General features: G+C 37.7%; 2 protein-coding genes across 3 annotated transcripts in view; both read right to left on the bottom strand.

Moving 5' to 3' along the window:
• The window catches only part of unk (unk zinc finger), a 16113-nt gene extending 3452 nt beyond the window's left edge, over positions 1 to 12661 (bottom strand). Inside the window, exons 1-13 of one of the 2 annotated variants that reach the window (XM_079389593.1) lie at positions 11309 to 12661; positions 9826 to 10035; positions 9517 to 9693; positions 8713 to 8843; positions 8482 to 8617; positions 7721 to 7838; positions 6064 to 6148; positions 5704 to 5918; positions 3783 to 3848; positions 3524 to 3692; positions 1839 to 1937; positions 1531 to 1716; positions 274 to 458 (exon numbers count right to left, since the gene is read on the bottom strand). In XM_079389593.1, the coding sequence (XP_079245719.1) occupies positions 274 to 458; positions 1531 to 1716; positions 1839 to 1937; positions 3524 to 3692; positions 3783 to 3848; positions 5704 to 5918; positions 6064 to 6148; positions 7721 to 7838; positions 8482 to 8617; positions 8713 to 8843; positions 9517 to 9693; positions 9826 to 10035; positions 11309 to 11460 (1929 nt within the window). In that variant the 5' untranslated portion in view covers positions 11461 to 12661. The remainder of the gene's footprint in view (positions 1 to 273; positions 459 to 1530; positions 1717 to 1838; positions 1938 to 3523; positions 3693 to 3782; positions 3849 to 5703; positions 5919 to 6063; positions 6149 to 7720; positions 7839 to 8481; positions 8618 to 8712; positions 8844 to 9516; positions 9694 to 9825; positions 10036 to 11308) is intronic. The other variant, XM_079389594.1, reaches the window with a different exon arrangement.
• LOC306852617 (uncharacterized protein) lies at positions 12538 to 16075 on the bottom strand. The gene is made up of 11 exons (XM_079389595.1): positions 16023 to 16075; positions 15896 to 15931; positions 15749 to 15801; positions 15378 to 15510; positions 14085 to 14302; positions 13936 to 13981; positions 13735 to 13800; positions 13568 to 13627; positions 13398 to 13486; positions 13027 to 13121; positions 12538 to 12910 (listed from the first exon to the last, which is right to left on the bottom strand). The coding sequence occupies exons 1-11, from the start codon at positions 16059 to 16061 to the stop codon at positions 12876 to 12878; spliced, it is 870 nt and encodes a 289-aa protein (XP_079245721.1). The 5' UTR covers positions 16062 to 16075; the 3' UTR covers positions 12538 to 12875.

Raw genomic sequence — 16075 nt, 5'->3', positions numbered from 1 at the left:
ATTCAGAAACTTGATGAACAAGCCTGAAATATGTAATATGGATAGCAAATGATAATATTTACATATGGAAGTCTTAAAGATACAGAACCAATGACATCCTGATTAATTTCTCAGAATCAGAAAAGCGTGGAAAAAGAGAAGGTCATGGAAAACTAGATCACGGGTGTTTTAAACATCAGTGCAAAAAAAAATAATTTAGTAAAAGTGTGAAATATGGTTCTGTATGTACACAGTTAATTTCACATAAAGACACAAACACAGATGGAGTCTGACCTGAGTCATCTGTCTCCAGCTGTGGTCCCAGTGTTTCAGCACCCTGTGTGCCTCCTCCACTTCCTGTTTGAGACGTGACGCCTCGGTGTACATGCTCCCTGTGGAAAGCAGGGCAGGAGGGGTGCCTGGCGAACTTTGGCCTGTCGGAAAATGTTCCCAAATACTGCTGCTCATGCCATTTAAACCTACAAAAACAAAACAAAGCTATCATGTTTGATTGGATCCGCCACACAATCTATCCAGTCCACTACAGCAAAACAACACTGCTTTGTATTAAAAAGACAACCGGTAATTGCACTTGTAAACAAGAATGTTGGCCTAGATGTCGTCACAGGAGCTCTAAACTCATTCTGATAGAGACTGCTTAGAGGGAGCATAACACACACAGTTTCACCCAATCTCATGTTACTCTCGAGTACCTATAGAGTAGTACTGCATCCTTCATAGCTCTAAAAAGTCTTTAGTTTTATCATATTTATAAAAGAAAGATACAGCTTTACGATTCTCTCCGAAAACAGCCAAGCTCCTGGAGGCGTGCCGTGTGGGCGGAGCTAAAGAGTGACGAGCACTTGAGCGCCGATTGCCAACAAAACACAGACATTTGATGCCGTTTCACTTACCGTCTGCAGTTCTGAATCATGACCGGGATCTTTTATAGCTGAGACCGCTCCATCTTTCAGTATCAAACGATGCGCAAATCCAGCGTCGAACTGGGCCTTGTTTATAAAACTTTTGTCAACAAACGCACTTGTGAAACTCCGTTGCTGCCCCGAAAAACAAACTGCATCCACTGTTCACGTAACGCTGGGTTCTTTTGGGAAGCTGAACAAGGTTATCTTTCCCTTACAAGCAAAAACACATTTCTTTAGAGACATTCTTCCCGAGCGAGTCCTGTGCAGTGCAGCCGGATGAAGCGCGTTGATGGGCGCGCTCTCGCACTGGTCGATGCGTGCGCGGGCGTGCTCTTCTGAGAGAAATGCCCATATAAGGAGTTCCACCCTTCATTACGTCACCAAGAGCCATGACTGAAAAAAACTTTCTGAAACTTGTACGAACCCGGAAGGAAGATTTTTGGCACAGAAATACTCATACTTCCAAATAGTTTGTTGAAACTTTGGCCATGTTTAGCATGAGAATCCAACTCTTTAACAGTGTAAACAACTCTGAATGCATGAAACAGCATTGTACCCCCCCTTTAATAGAGTAATATGGAAAGAAATTACAGCTGACATTAAAATGAATGAAAATAACACAAACCTAAAGAACCATGAGAGGTCCCCAAAAAGCTGCTCTCTGATTGGCTGGGTTGTGGCAACTGTGCAGAGAGGAATGGAGAGTGGTGGGCTCTGATTGGTGGAGAAGGTGAGGGTGATCTGAAAGGGGAGGGGCTACTGAGGGAGCCAGGAATGTTAACGGGTGCTGAACTCTGTAACTGACTGCCTCCTGAGGAAAAATGAGTACAAAAACAGAACTGAAGATGGATGTCAATGCGGAATTTTTTAAGTTATGACACTACAGTTTACAACAGAATCTTTTTTTAATTAGACTGTAAACTCGTCACCAACCCAACATGAGGCCCATGCTGGGTAAAGCTGAACTCTCCAGACTTTTCTCAAGAGCCGAGACTCCAAAGTCATTCAGGTCTAGATCATCCAATGCAGACTCTAGTCAAAAGCAGAAACAGACACGGTTTTAAAAATACAGAAATCTTACGTCATTCTATTTATCAGTAAAGCTCAATTATGTATACTAATAAACAAATGAATAAAACAACACTAATTTATAGAACGACATTTTGTGTTCCATAGAAGAAAATGAAACTAATTTGGAATGACATGAGGGTGAGAAAATAATCATATATAATAACAACAACATATATAGGGCCAGATTTACTATCAGCTTGCGTCAGTGCAAACCCTGATTTGGCATTAAAAATCTACTGTCATGATTTACTAAAGACGCGCAGTGGGAAATTAGCGCTGAAAAGGCATGGACAGATATTTTTGAGACTCACCTTGCCGATTATGCATTTGTAGGGGTTTCCCTTTCGATCGGTAAATTTAGGGGAGGAGAGTATTTAAATGAATCACGCACCGCGATTTACTAAGGTTTGCGCTTATCAGTTCACTGGTATTTGTGGCATTTGTTTAATGTCAAAAAACAGCAGGTCTTAAAGCAGGCGGTAATTTGCGCTTCTCTTGGTAGATTGCGCTGGTCATTATGGAAATGAGATCTTGCCTCTATGTTCTTTAAATATGCAGCTGGGGCCGGTTGCACCAGCTGTACGTAAATTACAACTTAGCCTAGTTTTGACGTAAATGGGCACTAAGTTACAACTTACGCACTACTAAATATTTGTTCATTGCACCATTACACTTAGTTAAAGTGTAACTCTACGTATAAACTAAATATTTACGGAAGCGTCTGGTCAGGAGTAACGGTTGGAATAAAATAGCATGCTCTTCTTTTACCCGACAACCTTCAATCCTTTATATCCATATGATGCTGCTGACATTTACACTCATGTACATATTAATAGAGAGAACAATGTTTTTATTAGCGCGTCTTCAACATGCCATCTACAGCGCGCCTCTCTGCGCTTCGGTCCGTGTTGCGCATGTCAGATGAAATAATAAACAAATAGCATTTATGTTTTTTTTTCTTTCAGTATTTATTGATCACTATTTATTTCAATTACAGTTTCTGAATGCTATTTACATATAAAATAGCTTACATATAGACTAATGTTATTAATGTATCGTTTTTAATGGAAACTTGTTTTTACCGTTAGTATACGTGAGGCAAAAGTTAGAATGAAGGATAAATTAAAATTCAAGTTCTGCTCGCGTATTTGAAGGTTTCTATTGGATGATTTAGGGTAAACGTCATATTATGCGACTACGCATTACTTTACGGAGAGCTTACGCACTACTAGCTACGTCCTGCCTTACGAACAACTGGTGCAACCAAATAATGTATAGATTTAATTACAAACTAGTTAGTAGTTACTAAGCCTCTAGTGTGGACTTAAAGTTCTAATTTAAGTAAGAACTTACGAATGGCTGGTGCAGCCCTACCCTTGTCAGTAAATCACCCGCAGACTTTTCCCCTCCCATCGGCACTTTTATGGAATTGCGTTCTAATGTTAATTTGCCCTGTTTACTAAATCTGGCCCATAATGATAATAAATAAATAAATAAATATATAAATAAAAAGTTATTTTTATGGGATGAACTACTGTATCACTCACCCACTACAGACTCCACTGTGTCACTTGTAGGGTAGAAGGGAAGAGCGTTGGCATTCATGCCTGAAGACGGGCCGGGGGGTGCAGGGCTGGGTGGGGTGGCTGCCAGACTGGAAGGTATGCTGGAGGACATACTGAGAGGACTGCCGACAGGCAGAAACACCAACAAATCCTGAAAACCCACAAAATGGAATAATGCAAAGGGTGCTTGGCCTATTTGTAATTGTCATTCATGTCTGTTTTGAATCAGTAGGTTCAGTACCTGTTTGCTGTGCATGGAAGAAATGTCTCTGCTGCGCTGTTCCATTGAAAAACTTCTATGTCTGGCCTGTATGAAAAATATGAAAGTTATTTTTTAATAAACAAAAGACTTGTTTTTCATTTTATGAATATTTTTAGGGCATATGTTCATTTGTATGTCAGGTATCAATCCTTGGCCCAGGAATCCAATTAATTAAAAAAAAAGATTTTGTATTAAAGGGAACCTATTATGCTAGGTTCTTTTTTGAGTTTTAGCTCAAAATACCCAACAGATACTATTTGTATAGCTTGTTAAAATTGCCACTTTCAGGTTATGAACCCAAACGCTCTGATATTAAGTGTGTTGCTTTAATGCAAATGAGCTGTTGCTCCCAGAGAAGAGGGCGGAGCTTCTCCGGCATTAACAGTGCTAGCCTTTGCAAATAAACATTCCACTATTAGTACAAGCTGGTTATCTTTACAGAAAACATACTCTGTTTCAACGTCAGTCATCTGATTGTATGGTGCATAATAAATTTCGAGTTTATGAATAACACAGACAGGAGCACAGCGGGATAAAAATAACAACATAGCTGGTCTCATGCTATCACAAACTTTATAAGACCCTCTCTTGATTATGAGCTCAACAAATTCAAGCGATCGAATCACATTGCTTTCATGTGCAACTTTTAACCACCACATTCCTATTCACGATCATTCATGAAGACAGCACCAGTGAGAACAGACGACAATGGTAGCTTTAGCATCATTAGCCTTACAGAGTGCAAAGAAGCTCTTTCAGAATTTGGAAAACAAACGTGTGACACTTACTTTGTCTGGAGCTGACGTTTGCGCACAAAGCGTTATTATCCCTACACGTATTGGGGACTTTACCGATTTTTTTTCAGGGACATTTCCTTAGAGAATGAAACTTAACCACAGCTTCCTCAGCGGCTCAGATGGAGGGAGTCTATGGAGGCTCCTAAGTTTGTTAGTGCATCTAAAACACAACACTTGAAAAGCCTCTTTGGCGCTGACATTGTATATCTCCAGCAGCTACAGTAATCAGTAACTTTAATGGCGGAGGTGGACCGCAGTGTCTCACTCAGGGCTGTGTCTATAGGACAGAGTCACAAAAGGACGGGACTTTTCCCCCTCAGTGACGTGAACGGAGGGAGAATCTGAAACAGCTCGTTCTGAGAGACTGTTTATAATTTTTTTTGATTATAAATAAATGAGTGGGTGGATTTTTACCATTATAGGCTGGTTGTTTTCACACACTGCGGTCACAAAACTGTGTTCTAACACATCATAAAAGTGATTTTTGCATAATAGGTCCCCTTTGATACTCAGCAAGTATGCATTAAACTGATCAAAATGACACTAAAAGCAGTTAGTTTTACAAAAGATTGCAATAAAAGCTATTCTTTTGAACTTAATTCAAAGAATCCTGAAAAAAAAGTATATACTTTTCAGTCTCCACAGAAAATATTAAACAGAACAACTGTTTTCAACATTGATCATATTTTTTCAGCATCAAATCTGCATATTAAAACAATTTCTGATGGATCCTATTACACTGAAGACTGGAGTAATGGATTCTGAAAATTCAGCTTTGTCATTACCTGAATAAAGTGCATTTTTACATATATTAGAATAGAAAATAGTTTTAGTATTTCACAATATTATTGTTTTTGCAGCCTTCGAAAAACTGTTTGAAAAATCGGACTAACCTCAAACTTTTAACCTGCATATTAATTCTATCCAGTTAAATATTTTTGAGCTGAGAATTTTTTTTTTTAAAGATGATTCATTTTTATGACTTTTCCTATCCTGCAATCATAAAATTCCCAGGTTTTGCATGACAATTATCTCAAAAACACAAGTCTTCTAACCGACGCCTTTAAATAAAAGCATTAATAAAGTGTTATAAAATGCTATACCTGGTCTTCCCTCTCAAACCCAGGGGCTTTCCCATAACCTCCTAGACTGGCATCAAGACTGGAGGACTCCTCAAAAAGAACCCTTCCCCGCAGCGCTTCCTCTGTGGTGGCACTTGGCCCACTCTGACTGAAGTCTTCTAAGGGAACAGAGCAGGAAGTTTCTAGAAGAGGTGAACTGCATTGTGAGGCCAGCTGCTCATCACTGACAGTCACTTCTGTGAAACAACACAGAAACAACACACAATCATACAAGTAACACTATTGGATAAGTTGCCATGTAAGATCTTAAACATCCAATACAGTGTAACATCATCACATGATAACTTTGCATGTGATGTGATTAACAAAATATAAGCTTACTTTCTAAATGAGCAAAAGCACAGAACGGCCCTCTCGGACAGTTGCCACTCTGCTGAATGTCATTGCATTTTGTGGATTTGTAGATCTGTGGAGGGAAAAGTTTAGAATTAGATAAAATAAGAAAATATTAGTGGCGCTTGATTTTGGCGCCAAAAAATATCAGAAAGTTGCTGTGCTTCTAAGAGGGCCTCAAGATGACGTAAAATTATTTAAATTAAAGAGGTCATCGGAAGCCCATTTTCCACAAGTTGATATGATTCTTTAGGGTCTTAATGAAAAGTCTGTAACATAGTTTGGTTAAAATTTCTCAAAGGTAGTGTAAAAAAACTGACAGAAACAGCTCTTGTCGGAGCAAGCAGTTTTGTAACATTTTCCTTTAAATGTTAATGAGCTCTGCTGACCCCGCCCCTCTCTGAAGGACTGTTTTAATAATTAGCACATTATTAGGAAAGACGATTTGCAAAGATTCATTAAAAACCCTTATGCTCACTTCTTCTGTAGGTGAAGCTGGATCACGAATGATTCGCGCGAACAGTTGCATTTAGATAGATCAGGGGGCGCATTCACTTCAAAAACAAACATAATCCTCTGCATCTTCAGCGGCTCAGATGTCGGGAGTAAATGACGACTGCTATATTCATTATTACATCCAACAACAGAACACCTCAACCTGAGACATCTTGTCTTCCCCTGTACCGGAGTCGACACAATGGCGGCTCACTCAGGGTGGGTCTAAGGTAAGACGGCTTGTCAATCAACTATCGTGGGAGCGGTCTGTACAGAACTACGTCATTCTGACAGGAATCTCAGAACAGCCGGATTTGAGAAAGGGGATTTTAAAGAAAAACACTGGGTGGATTTGTATCATTATAGGATGGATGTGTACACACACTACAACATAAATGTGTGTTAGAAAAGTGAATTTTGCATGCGATGAGCCCTTTAAGAAAAAACAAGCTTTGTATATATTTTAAAACAACTAAAAATCAAGATATTTCTTACTTAAATATACCCTCCTTAGCAACTGTTTGTTTAAGTGTGATTTCTGTCCCTGGAAAAGTCATGTAAATTAATAAAAGCTTAAAACGTCAACAGCATTTTTAGAAAAGAATATAAATTTTTTTGTATATACCTATCTATAAAATATTTTATCAGATAAAATTTGTCATGAAAAATGTTTTTGAAAAATCCAGTAAATCATGATCGACCGTCATGTAAATTAATTGGTTAAAAAGAGATGGAACCCTGAAGAACTTTCAGCTCCTAAAACGTAAATATAGCTATTTTAATGTTTTATTATTATATATATTTTTTTACTTTATAGAATCTATGAGTTTATCATTTTCTGATCCCTATATATGGCTCAGGTTGATTTATTCCACACTTTTTATCCTTTGCCAGATGATCATCTGGAGTAATGACACACAGGTATGACTAACATTAACACCACTAATCGATCATCTAAAAAAGGAGCTACTGACGCCAAAGGGCCAAAAAAACAGCAACCCTAATGAGCATCACAAGCACAACATAATCCAATAGTCACTGTTTTATCATATTACATCCAAGTACCATGCAAGAAAACAGATGCCCTTGTTCTTAAAGTAAATGCTGATGTTAAACAGGGTCCAGCCGCATTAGATTGAGTGTGAAATACCTCCGGGTGGAACTGCTGTTCTGTCCGCGTGTGGCAGTACTGACAGCTTTCTCCGCTCTCACACTTACTCGGGTCCCCCCACTCATCACTGTGCTTCACTGAGGGACACGGCAGGGCTCTACAGGAACAAAACACAGCACCATTAAAAAGAACCAAAAAACGGCTTCAACTTGTTACTTTTTTCTCCCCACAAAAAGCTATCACATGACTTCAGAACATGTGACCCTGGACCACAAAACCAGTCATAAGTAGCACAAGTATATTTATAGCAATAGCCAACAATACATTGTATGGGTCAAAATGATCGATTTTTCCTTTTATGCCAAATATCATTAGGATATTAAGTAAAGATTATGTTCCAGGAAGATATTTTGTACATTTCCTACCATAAATATATCAAAGCTTAATTTTTGATTAGTAATATGCATTTCTAAGAACTTCATTTAGACAACTTTAAGGGCCATTTCTGGCACCGTCAGATTCCAGATTTTCAAATAGTTGTATCTCAGCCAAATATTGTCCTATCCTAACAATACATCAATGGAAAGCTTATTTATTCATCTTTCAGGTGTATAAATGTATATGATGCTTAAATCTCAATTTCAAAAAATTGACCCTTATGACTTTTTCGTAGTCCAGGGTCACATATAGTGCGCAAGTTGTGTTTGTCCTTTTTGGTCACTATGATATGAGCTGTTGTATAAAAATGATTAAACTTTATCAGTTTGTGTTCTACTGAAAGAAGAATTTGTTATACAGACCTGTATTTGTGTTTGTGAGGGCTCCGCCTGCGGTCTTTGCTGTTGTGATAGTAGGGACATGCATAGCCTTGACGGCACAACCGGGGAGGTTTTTTGCAAAGCTCCGTCTTATAGTGGGAGAGCACAAAACTGTTGTCTGCATGAAGAGAAATGAGCACAGAACGGCATGAAGAATGACATATGAATGTAGTGTAGGGTGATTTTAATGTCATGTGGAGAGGCTGATTTCACCTTGCCAGCGTGGATCTTCACTCAGGATCTTTTCTATGAGTGCAGTGCTGGCCACGACTCCTGACTGCCCTTCTCCAGATGTTCCCTCAACCAATCCAGTGGCAGATTGGGCTTCTAACACCTGAACCTCTCTTAACAAGACATTAAAAATACACATCAATCCCAAGGAAAAATATCCACAATGTATACCACTGTTCAAACGTTTAGGGTCAGTATGATTGTTTTTTTAAATGAATACGTTTATTCTGCAAAGATGCATTAAATTGATCAGTAAAGACAAGAATAGTGTTACAAAATATTTCTATTTCAGAAAAAAAAGCTGGTTTTTTTATTGTATTCTGTTCATAAAATATATCACTGTTTTTTACAAAAACATTAAGACACAAAACTGTTGTCATCATTGATCATAAGATTTTTTTTAGCACCAAATCAGCATATTAGAATGATTTCTAAAGGGTCATGTGACACTGAAGACTGGAGTAATGATCCTGAAATTTGAAAATATACTAAAATAGAAAACAGTTATTTTAAATTGTTATAGTATTTCACAATATTAAACTTTTTACTAAAAATAGAACAGCTTTGGTGAGCATAAAAGATTATTTCATTTAAAAAATCTTATTGACTCAAAATTTCTGAACTTTAGTGCATCATAATAATAAATGCAATTTAATTACTGTCTTCAATTAAAAATGACTATTTTTGTGTCTCACAGAAAAGAAAGGATACAAGTTTGGAACGACATGGTCACTAAATGATGACAATTTTCATATTCAGATGAATTATTGGTTTAAAATTATCTACCTGATGTCATAGACAGGGCTACGGAGGTCATGGGAGCCGTGAGCAAAAGCACAGTGAGGGCCGTTCTTACTGCAGTGGCCCTTCCCATCAGTCTCGTGGATACAAGAACCAGTCTTATAGTACCGCAGGTGATACCGCCTCTCTGTGTCTCCAGCTGTCCGGTGCAGAAATAGACACCTGGCAGTACATAAATAAAGAAAGACATTAGCATAAATTCAGACAGTGTGACATTTACATTACATTTAGTCATTTAGCAGACACTTTTATTTTTTAGTGTGCCTTAAAAATGGAGTTTGTGCTAGTTCTTACTCATCTCCGTCGGGACATGTCCCCGTGCCCTCGTCGTATTTAACACAGTACACATCAGGGCTGTAATTAAACGTTCCATCTCGTCTGCGAATCGGCCTCCGTCGTCTCTGGTTCAGGAAGTGCCAGTGGAAGCAGGTGAAGGGCCGGTGCTGAGTGCACTTGTGCTGCACAAATAAGAGACACTGCTCTGTCCTAAACTCTTTCAGATACCTGAACACAGATAGAGAGAGATGGGAAGAGTAATAAAGAGTAAATGCTTTAATGGCAAAACTAACAAAACACTGAATGAAAGCATATTTGGACACCATTAGCTCACAGGTGCCCGATCCTGTTTCTGGAGCGCTACCATCCTGATCAAATGCACCTGAACCAGCTAATTATAGATGTTATGTTCTGTCATTGTTATGACCTGCTTCAGGAATCATGAAAATTATAGTGGGGAAAAAAACATAGGTATTTTACTGTTGTCATTTACAAGCATGAGGCTACAGAAATGAATTTTAAAATCTTAAAATGTCATAGAATTTTTTATAGTCAAAATATAGTTTACTAGTTATGCTCATCTATATTACACTACTATATAAAAGTGCAATGTCTATAAAAATTATTTAAAAAAAATGTTAACCCAAAAATCATGAATGACTGGATAGTCTCAGAACATCATGGAAAAGTGATGGGAATTTGTATTGTGATTTCTATAATCTTTTTTATGGTAATTTTGATTCTATATTTGATTGTATATTTAACTGTCTCTTTGTGAGTGTAAAAACAAATTACAAGCAATGGGAAAAGTCACGGAACTCATAGATGTAACAAAATTCAAGATTGAATTGAAAACCTCGCAGTGAAAACATCCCATATTTACATTTGTTTTTGCAGTGGAATGTAGAGAATATAAAGGCAATGTACAAATCTAATTTTTTTTTAATACAATACAGGTGGATATACACTAATGCAACATTTACTTTTCATGGCTCTCAGTCAAGTTTGATTTTTGTCCCTTGGTAGTAAAAGCTTAGGAACCTCTGATGCTCGGTTTTTTTTGTGAGAGGAGGAATTACTCTAAAATATTTGTTTTAAATCCTTATACAGCAATGAACGACTGGACAAAGGCAAATTCATTGATCAAAAAGTGTGGGCACCCAGTTACGTGGTGCTTCACTAGAGATCACGATGGATGTTTCTTTAACCGTGAATTCACGATGACATTGTAGACTAATGAAGCACTGTGTAGTTTGCCTTCTTTATTGTGTTTACAAATCATCAGAGGTCTTGCCAGGATGCTCAAGTGCATCTTTCAAAACATCATATCAATGCAATGCATGCAAACAATCGCACTACTAGGCCTCTATTAAACACAGCTCTTGATCCAGCTCATCACAGCCACGAAAAACGTATCAGAGGCGTGTAAAATTACGGATGCATGAAATATATGTGATTTGCATGAGTGATCAGGTGGGTATAAAGGTGTTTCGTTACGTACGTGTAGTGCTGGGGTTTCTCGGGCTGTGCGTGCAGCACGTTAGCGGGGGACGTCGTGCCACCTGCCGAAGGTGAGGAGCAGGAGGAGGACGATGAAGGTCCCAGGTTGGCCGCGGCACCCGAAGAACCGGGCTGAGATGGTGCTTTCGACATGACTCATCAAATTATGGCCATCAAACTATTTAATATTGAGAGAGCTGCGAAGTCCGCATTCTTTTTCGATGTGCGCATGCGCCAGATCTGGCGAGGAGGAAATTCCGGGCCATTGTGATGACGTCTTAGCCAAGCTTCGAAACATGCTGCCTGTTTCTGATGCAGAAAAACTAGTTCATGCATTCATGACCTCTAGACTGGACTATTGAAATGCACTGCTAGGTGGCTGTCCTGAATCTTCAATAAACAAGTTAGAGATAGTCCAAAATGCAGCGGCTAGAGCACTATACAAATAAACTTGAACTTGAACTCTTAGTAGTAAGCGAATCGGTTCATTTGAACGATTCGTTTCGAACGCCGCTCGGATCAGTTCAGTTCAATGCGTGCACGACTTGTTGCGTCAACCGATTCATTGAAAAGAATTGAGTTAAAATAAAGACTCGTTCAGTAAACGGCCCTTGCTACGTCAAAAGAGAGTGAAGTTAGAGATAATTAACACAGGTAATCCCCAATTTAAGAGCGAGATGTGCTTCAAATTCAAAGTCTCGACTCGCAGCTAAAGGTCTCCAAACGTGATAATGATTTCTTAATGATAAAAACTGTTTGTCCGTGCCCAGCATTTAATTTTTACACTTGATGATTCTTGAGAATATTCTTAAGAACATTTTGTGCCTCCTTTTATATATTTGAGTTTACCTGCTCAATTTATTCAGTAAGCTTTTAATAAATTAAGCTTTCCATGATATGGCTATTTGAAAATCTGGAGTCTGAGGGCGCCAAAAAATCTAAATACTGAGAAAATCGCCTTTAAAGTTGATTAAATGAAGTCCTTAGCACTGCATATTACTAATCAAAAATTAAGTTTTGATATGGTAGTAAATTGACTAAATATATTCATGGAACATGATCTTTACTTAATATCCTAATGATTTTTGGCATAAAAGAAAAATCGATAATTTTGACCCATATAATGTGTTGTTGGCTATTGCTACAAATATACCCCAGCGACTTAAGACCAGGGTCACATATAGTATTTGATTGGAGACAAAGAATAGTACTGGAGAATGGTAAATTTATCGTATTCATTCTAGCATTTTTCTTTATTGTACTTTTTAAAAAATGTTTAAAACCTTGTATATTTACAAGTGTAAATGCAAAAACTCATAAATCAAAATTACATGTTTGGACTCCATTGTGTGCATATAATAAAATCTTGTAACAAAAAAAGATTCAGTATTTCTATCAAAACAACACTGCACAGATACAGGATATTACAATAAGGTTTTATCTATCATATACTAATACAAACGATAAACTATATTTTTATAATATAGAATATATAACAATGCAATATATGTATTGTGCTCAAAAATGCACACTTCAGAAGATGTCCAATCCACTCAAGTTCTGAATTTTCATACAAACCATTCTGTATGTTTGAACCCAGCAGCTGTGGCGATAAAAAAATAAACGTACAAATTATATTAATTACCTCCAAAATGATTAGCACTTGACCTAAATCTTTCATTACACCCATAATGTGAATTAAAGTGGTTGCACACTCACCTATATGGTTAACAATCTCTTCACACTCACTACTTGTGGCAGCCTGTAGGACCACACAACAGAAGCCTGACTGTTTGCCTGCTTGCGGTGAATCTCTGAAACCAATTACATGGTTAGTACTGAAAACACAAAGCCTGGAAGAAATGTCACTAATAAGCAAATGGAATGCAGATAAACCAGTCGCATAACCCGTCTGTCATTTATTCAAACTCCAACACCATATCAAATACTGAAAGCTGTCTGAGTTTTCATATCTGAGAGAAACACTAGACATGTCAAGAAAGAAAGCTTAGCATAAAACAGCATCCCATGCATTTAATTTGAATGACTTGAATCAACATCTATCTACAACATTTTATCAAAATACTTACAGTACACAAAAAGCAAAAATGGTTAAATCAGGTTGGCTTCCAAACCTCCCAACACATGATATCTCAGGGAAATGGTGTTGAAACAGCTCCTGATCAAAATAAGAAACTTTGGCTTAAAATTACTCACCTTTAAAATAAGTTATTTGTATTTCGCATTGAAAAACACAAACCTGCTTATTGGACTTATCCATGCAGGTAAGATGAGTCTCCTTTACATCCAGCAGTACTTCCTATATGACAAAATCAGAAAGCATGCATGATATATGAAATAGGTCTTGAAATTAGCTCACATATTTATCTCTCTACATAAAACTCACTCGCTCAATTGTAGATATACCTTTCTTGCCTGACTGCTCTCCATAACCACAGGAATGACATGCTGCAGAACCTCCTTTCCTCCATACTTAAAGTTGAAGAAAATTAACATTCTTATTCAATAATCACGTTTTAGGATCACATATTGACTCAAAAATACACATGCATGGATTAAAGTGAAACAAGAGCACCATAAAGAGAGATGTTTACACAACTACTGTACCATTCCTATGTTTGCTTTTCCTAAGAGGTGCAAGCCATACAGGATCCTGTTAATGAAACGCGATCAAACAGTTTCAAGCTCGAGCTGTTTATGGTATTTGTGACTAATAAAACAATTGTAAACATACATTAAATCTTTATTGAGAGTACCTGCCGTTTTTCACACACTGTGTCTGCCCTCTCTTCTGACCTGCAGTTCTGTCCTGCTGAGAGGCTTGTTTTGGGCCAAACTGAAGTGAGGGATTTTCCTGTTTGAGCTGGCGTAAGTGTTTGACCAGTGGCTGATAGACAGACCCATCTTCTCTTCTCCAACGTATCAAGTGAATGGAAAGGGGCTGACCCTTCAGCTTAGACAGAACCACACCTGCCTTTGGATGGGAAAGATGTGTGGCCTGTTAGTCAGATATTGAGCGCTATAGTTAGTTTTTGTTTTTTCTCACATTTTTCCACATCTCTTGTTCTTTATTGTTGATGTAAATCAGGTTATCGAAAAAAACAAATTAGGGTGGAGACTTCTATATAACAGTTGTTGATTATATGTAGGCAGATCTGACTGTAAATGTGTGGTCAGGCTAGCAATTTTAGTCAAATTGAGACAAATTAGGCCCATTGTCTATGGTCGATTGTGACTGTCACTTTCGATGTCACTTTCAAACCAAGCAGTTTTCTGTTAGTCAATGCCGTGAATCCATGTGACAAACTTGAACTTGTTTTGAAACCTGAATTTTGACACATTCTGCACTCATGCGAAATTCCCAATTGCATGGATTTTTACTGAAATGACTGCATTTCACCTGTAAAATTTTGCCAAACAATGTTGAATTTGACCACACTTATAGTGGCTTTGGTTTAAGCAGACAGGAAATGAAACATAAGCATGCATGTATCATTCACAATGAGATCAATAACATGCATTTGGAAAATATCTGGTGAATTTCAGTTTCTTTAAAACTTTTAAAAAGCTGCTGCAAATGAGATTTGAGCGCTTCAACTTAACATTTGGTCTGTTTGTCAGATAAGCTATTGTATGTCTTCAGAATATAGCATACAAATTGCATGGATTTAATAAAGCTTTTTTGTCATTTCAGGAGCTGTGAAGTTTATTTTATCATCCACTTTGTGGAAAACAGCAGCTTGGACATTGTACCTATGCTTTTTACATTTCCCAGAGGAAAGAAAACAAAATATGGTTGGAACAACATGAGGGTTGGTAAATGATGACAAAACTGTAATTTTTGTGTGAAGTATTCCTGACAGGAGCCATATCTTGTGATGAATCAGTCTTAGAATAAGCAAACACAATGAAGCTTATCATGATTATATATTCAATTCAGGCAAAGCAGATAACAGAGTACACATATATAAAGCTGTCTCTAAGATTCATTTATGATGGTATGTCGGGTCATGCAGGAGATACATTTTATGGGAAAGATTACTTCTGACCTGCCCATTGCTAGCATTCCTCAGTGATGTCCCATTGATTTCATCAATGATGTCACCAGGCTCGGCAAACATATCTACCTGAGCTTGACTACCCTGAAGCAGGTCCAGTACAAAGATGCGTCCATCTAGGTACCTTTAAAAAAAAAAGATTATTAAAATATGCGATATGAATAGAAATACTGATTAGGAATATTTGCTCTTATTTCTAGAAAATCAAAAACATGCAATGTGTAGTTGAGCATGACTTTTTCAACACAGACAGCAAAAAGGTGATCAGAATGTGTGCACAAATATTTTTTTTAGAAAAATTGGCCAAAATGACATGAACAAATGCAGCATTCAGAATTGAAAAGACATGCCAACATGCTAACCTGAGTACCACCCCCAGCTCTCGACAGGGAACAGCTTCATAGATTTGACACACCTAAAAAACAAGCAAGGTTTGCAACATGCAATTCAGCATGACCTCTTCATGCACATACAGGTAAATCAAGTGCATCGGAACATTAAGATCATACCGGAAGCAGCCAGCTTTCATCCAGGAAGCTGCAGTTCTGAGATTAAAGTCACAAATAGTAAGAAATGGAGATCTCAAACTCAGCACAATGAAGCACACAGCAAATGCAGGGGATAAGCAGTTCATACCTCAATCCTGATCTTAAAGTTAATTTCTGACAGCACCATAGACAGTGAAAGAA

This window comes from Barbus barbus (genome assembly GCF_936440315.1).
Source record: "Barbus barbus genome assembly, chromosome: 32".
In the NCBI taxonomy this organism is placed as follows: domain Eukaryota; kingdom Metazoa; phylum Chordata; class Actinopteri; order Cypriniformes; family Cyprinidae; genus Barbus; species Barbus barbus.
Note: the sequence above shows the minus strand (reverse complement) of the source record. Positions and strands in the feature narration are given on the sequence as shown.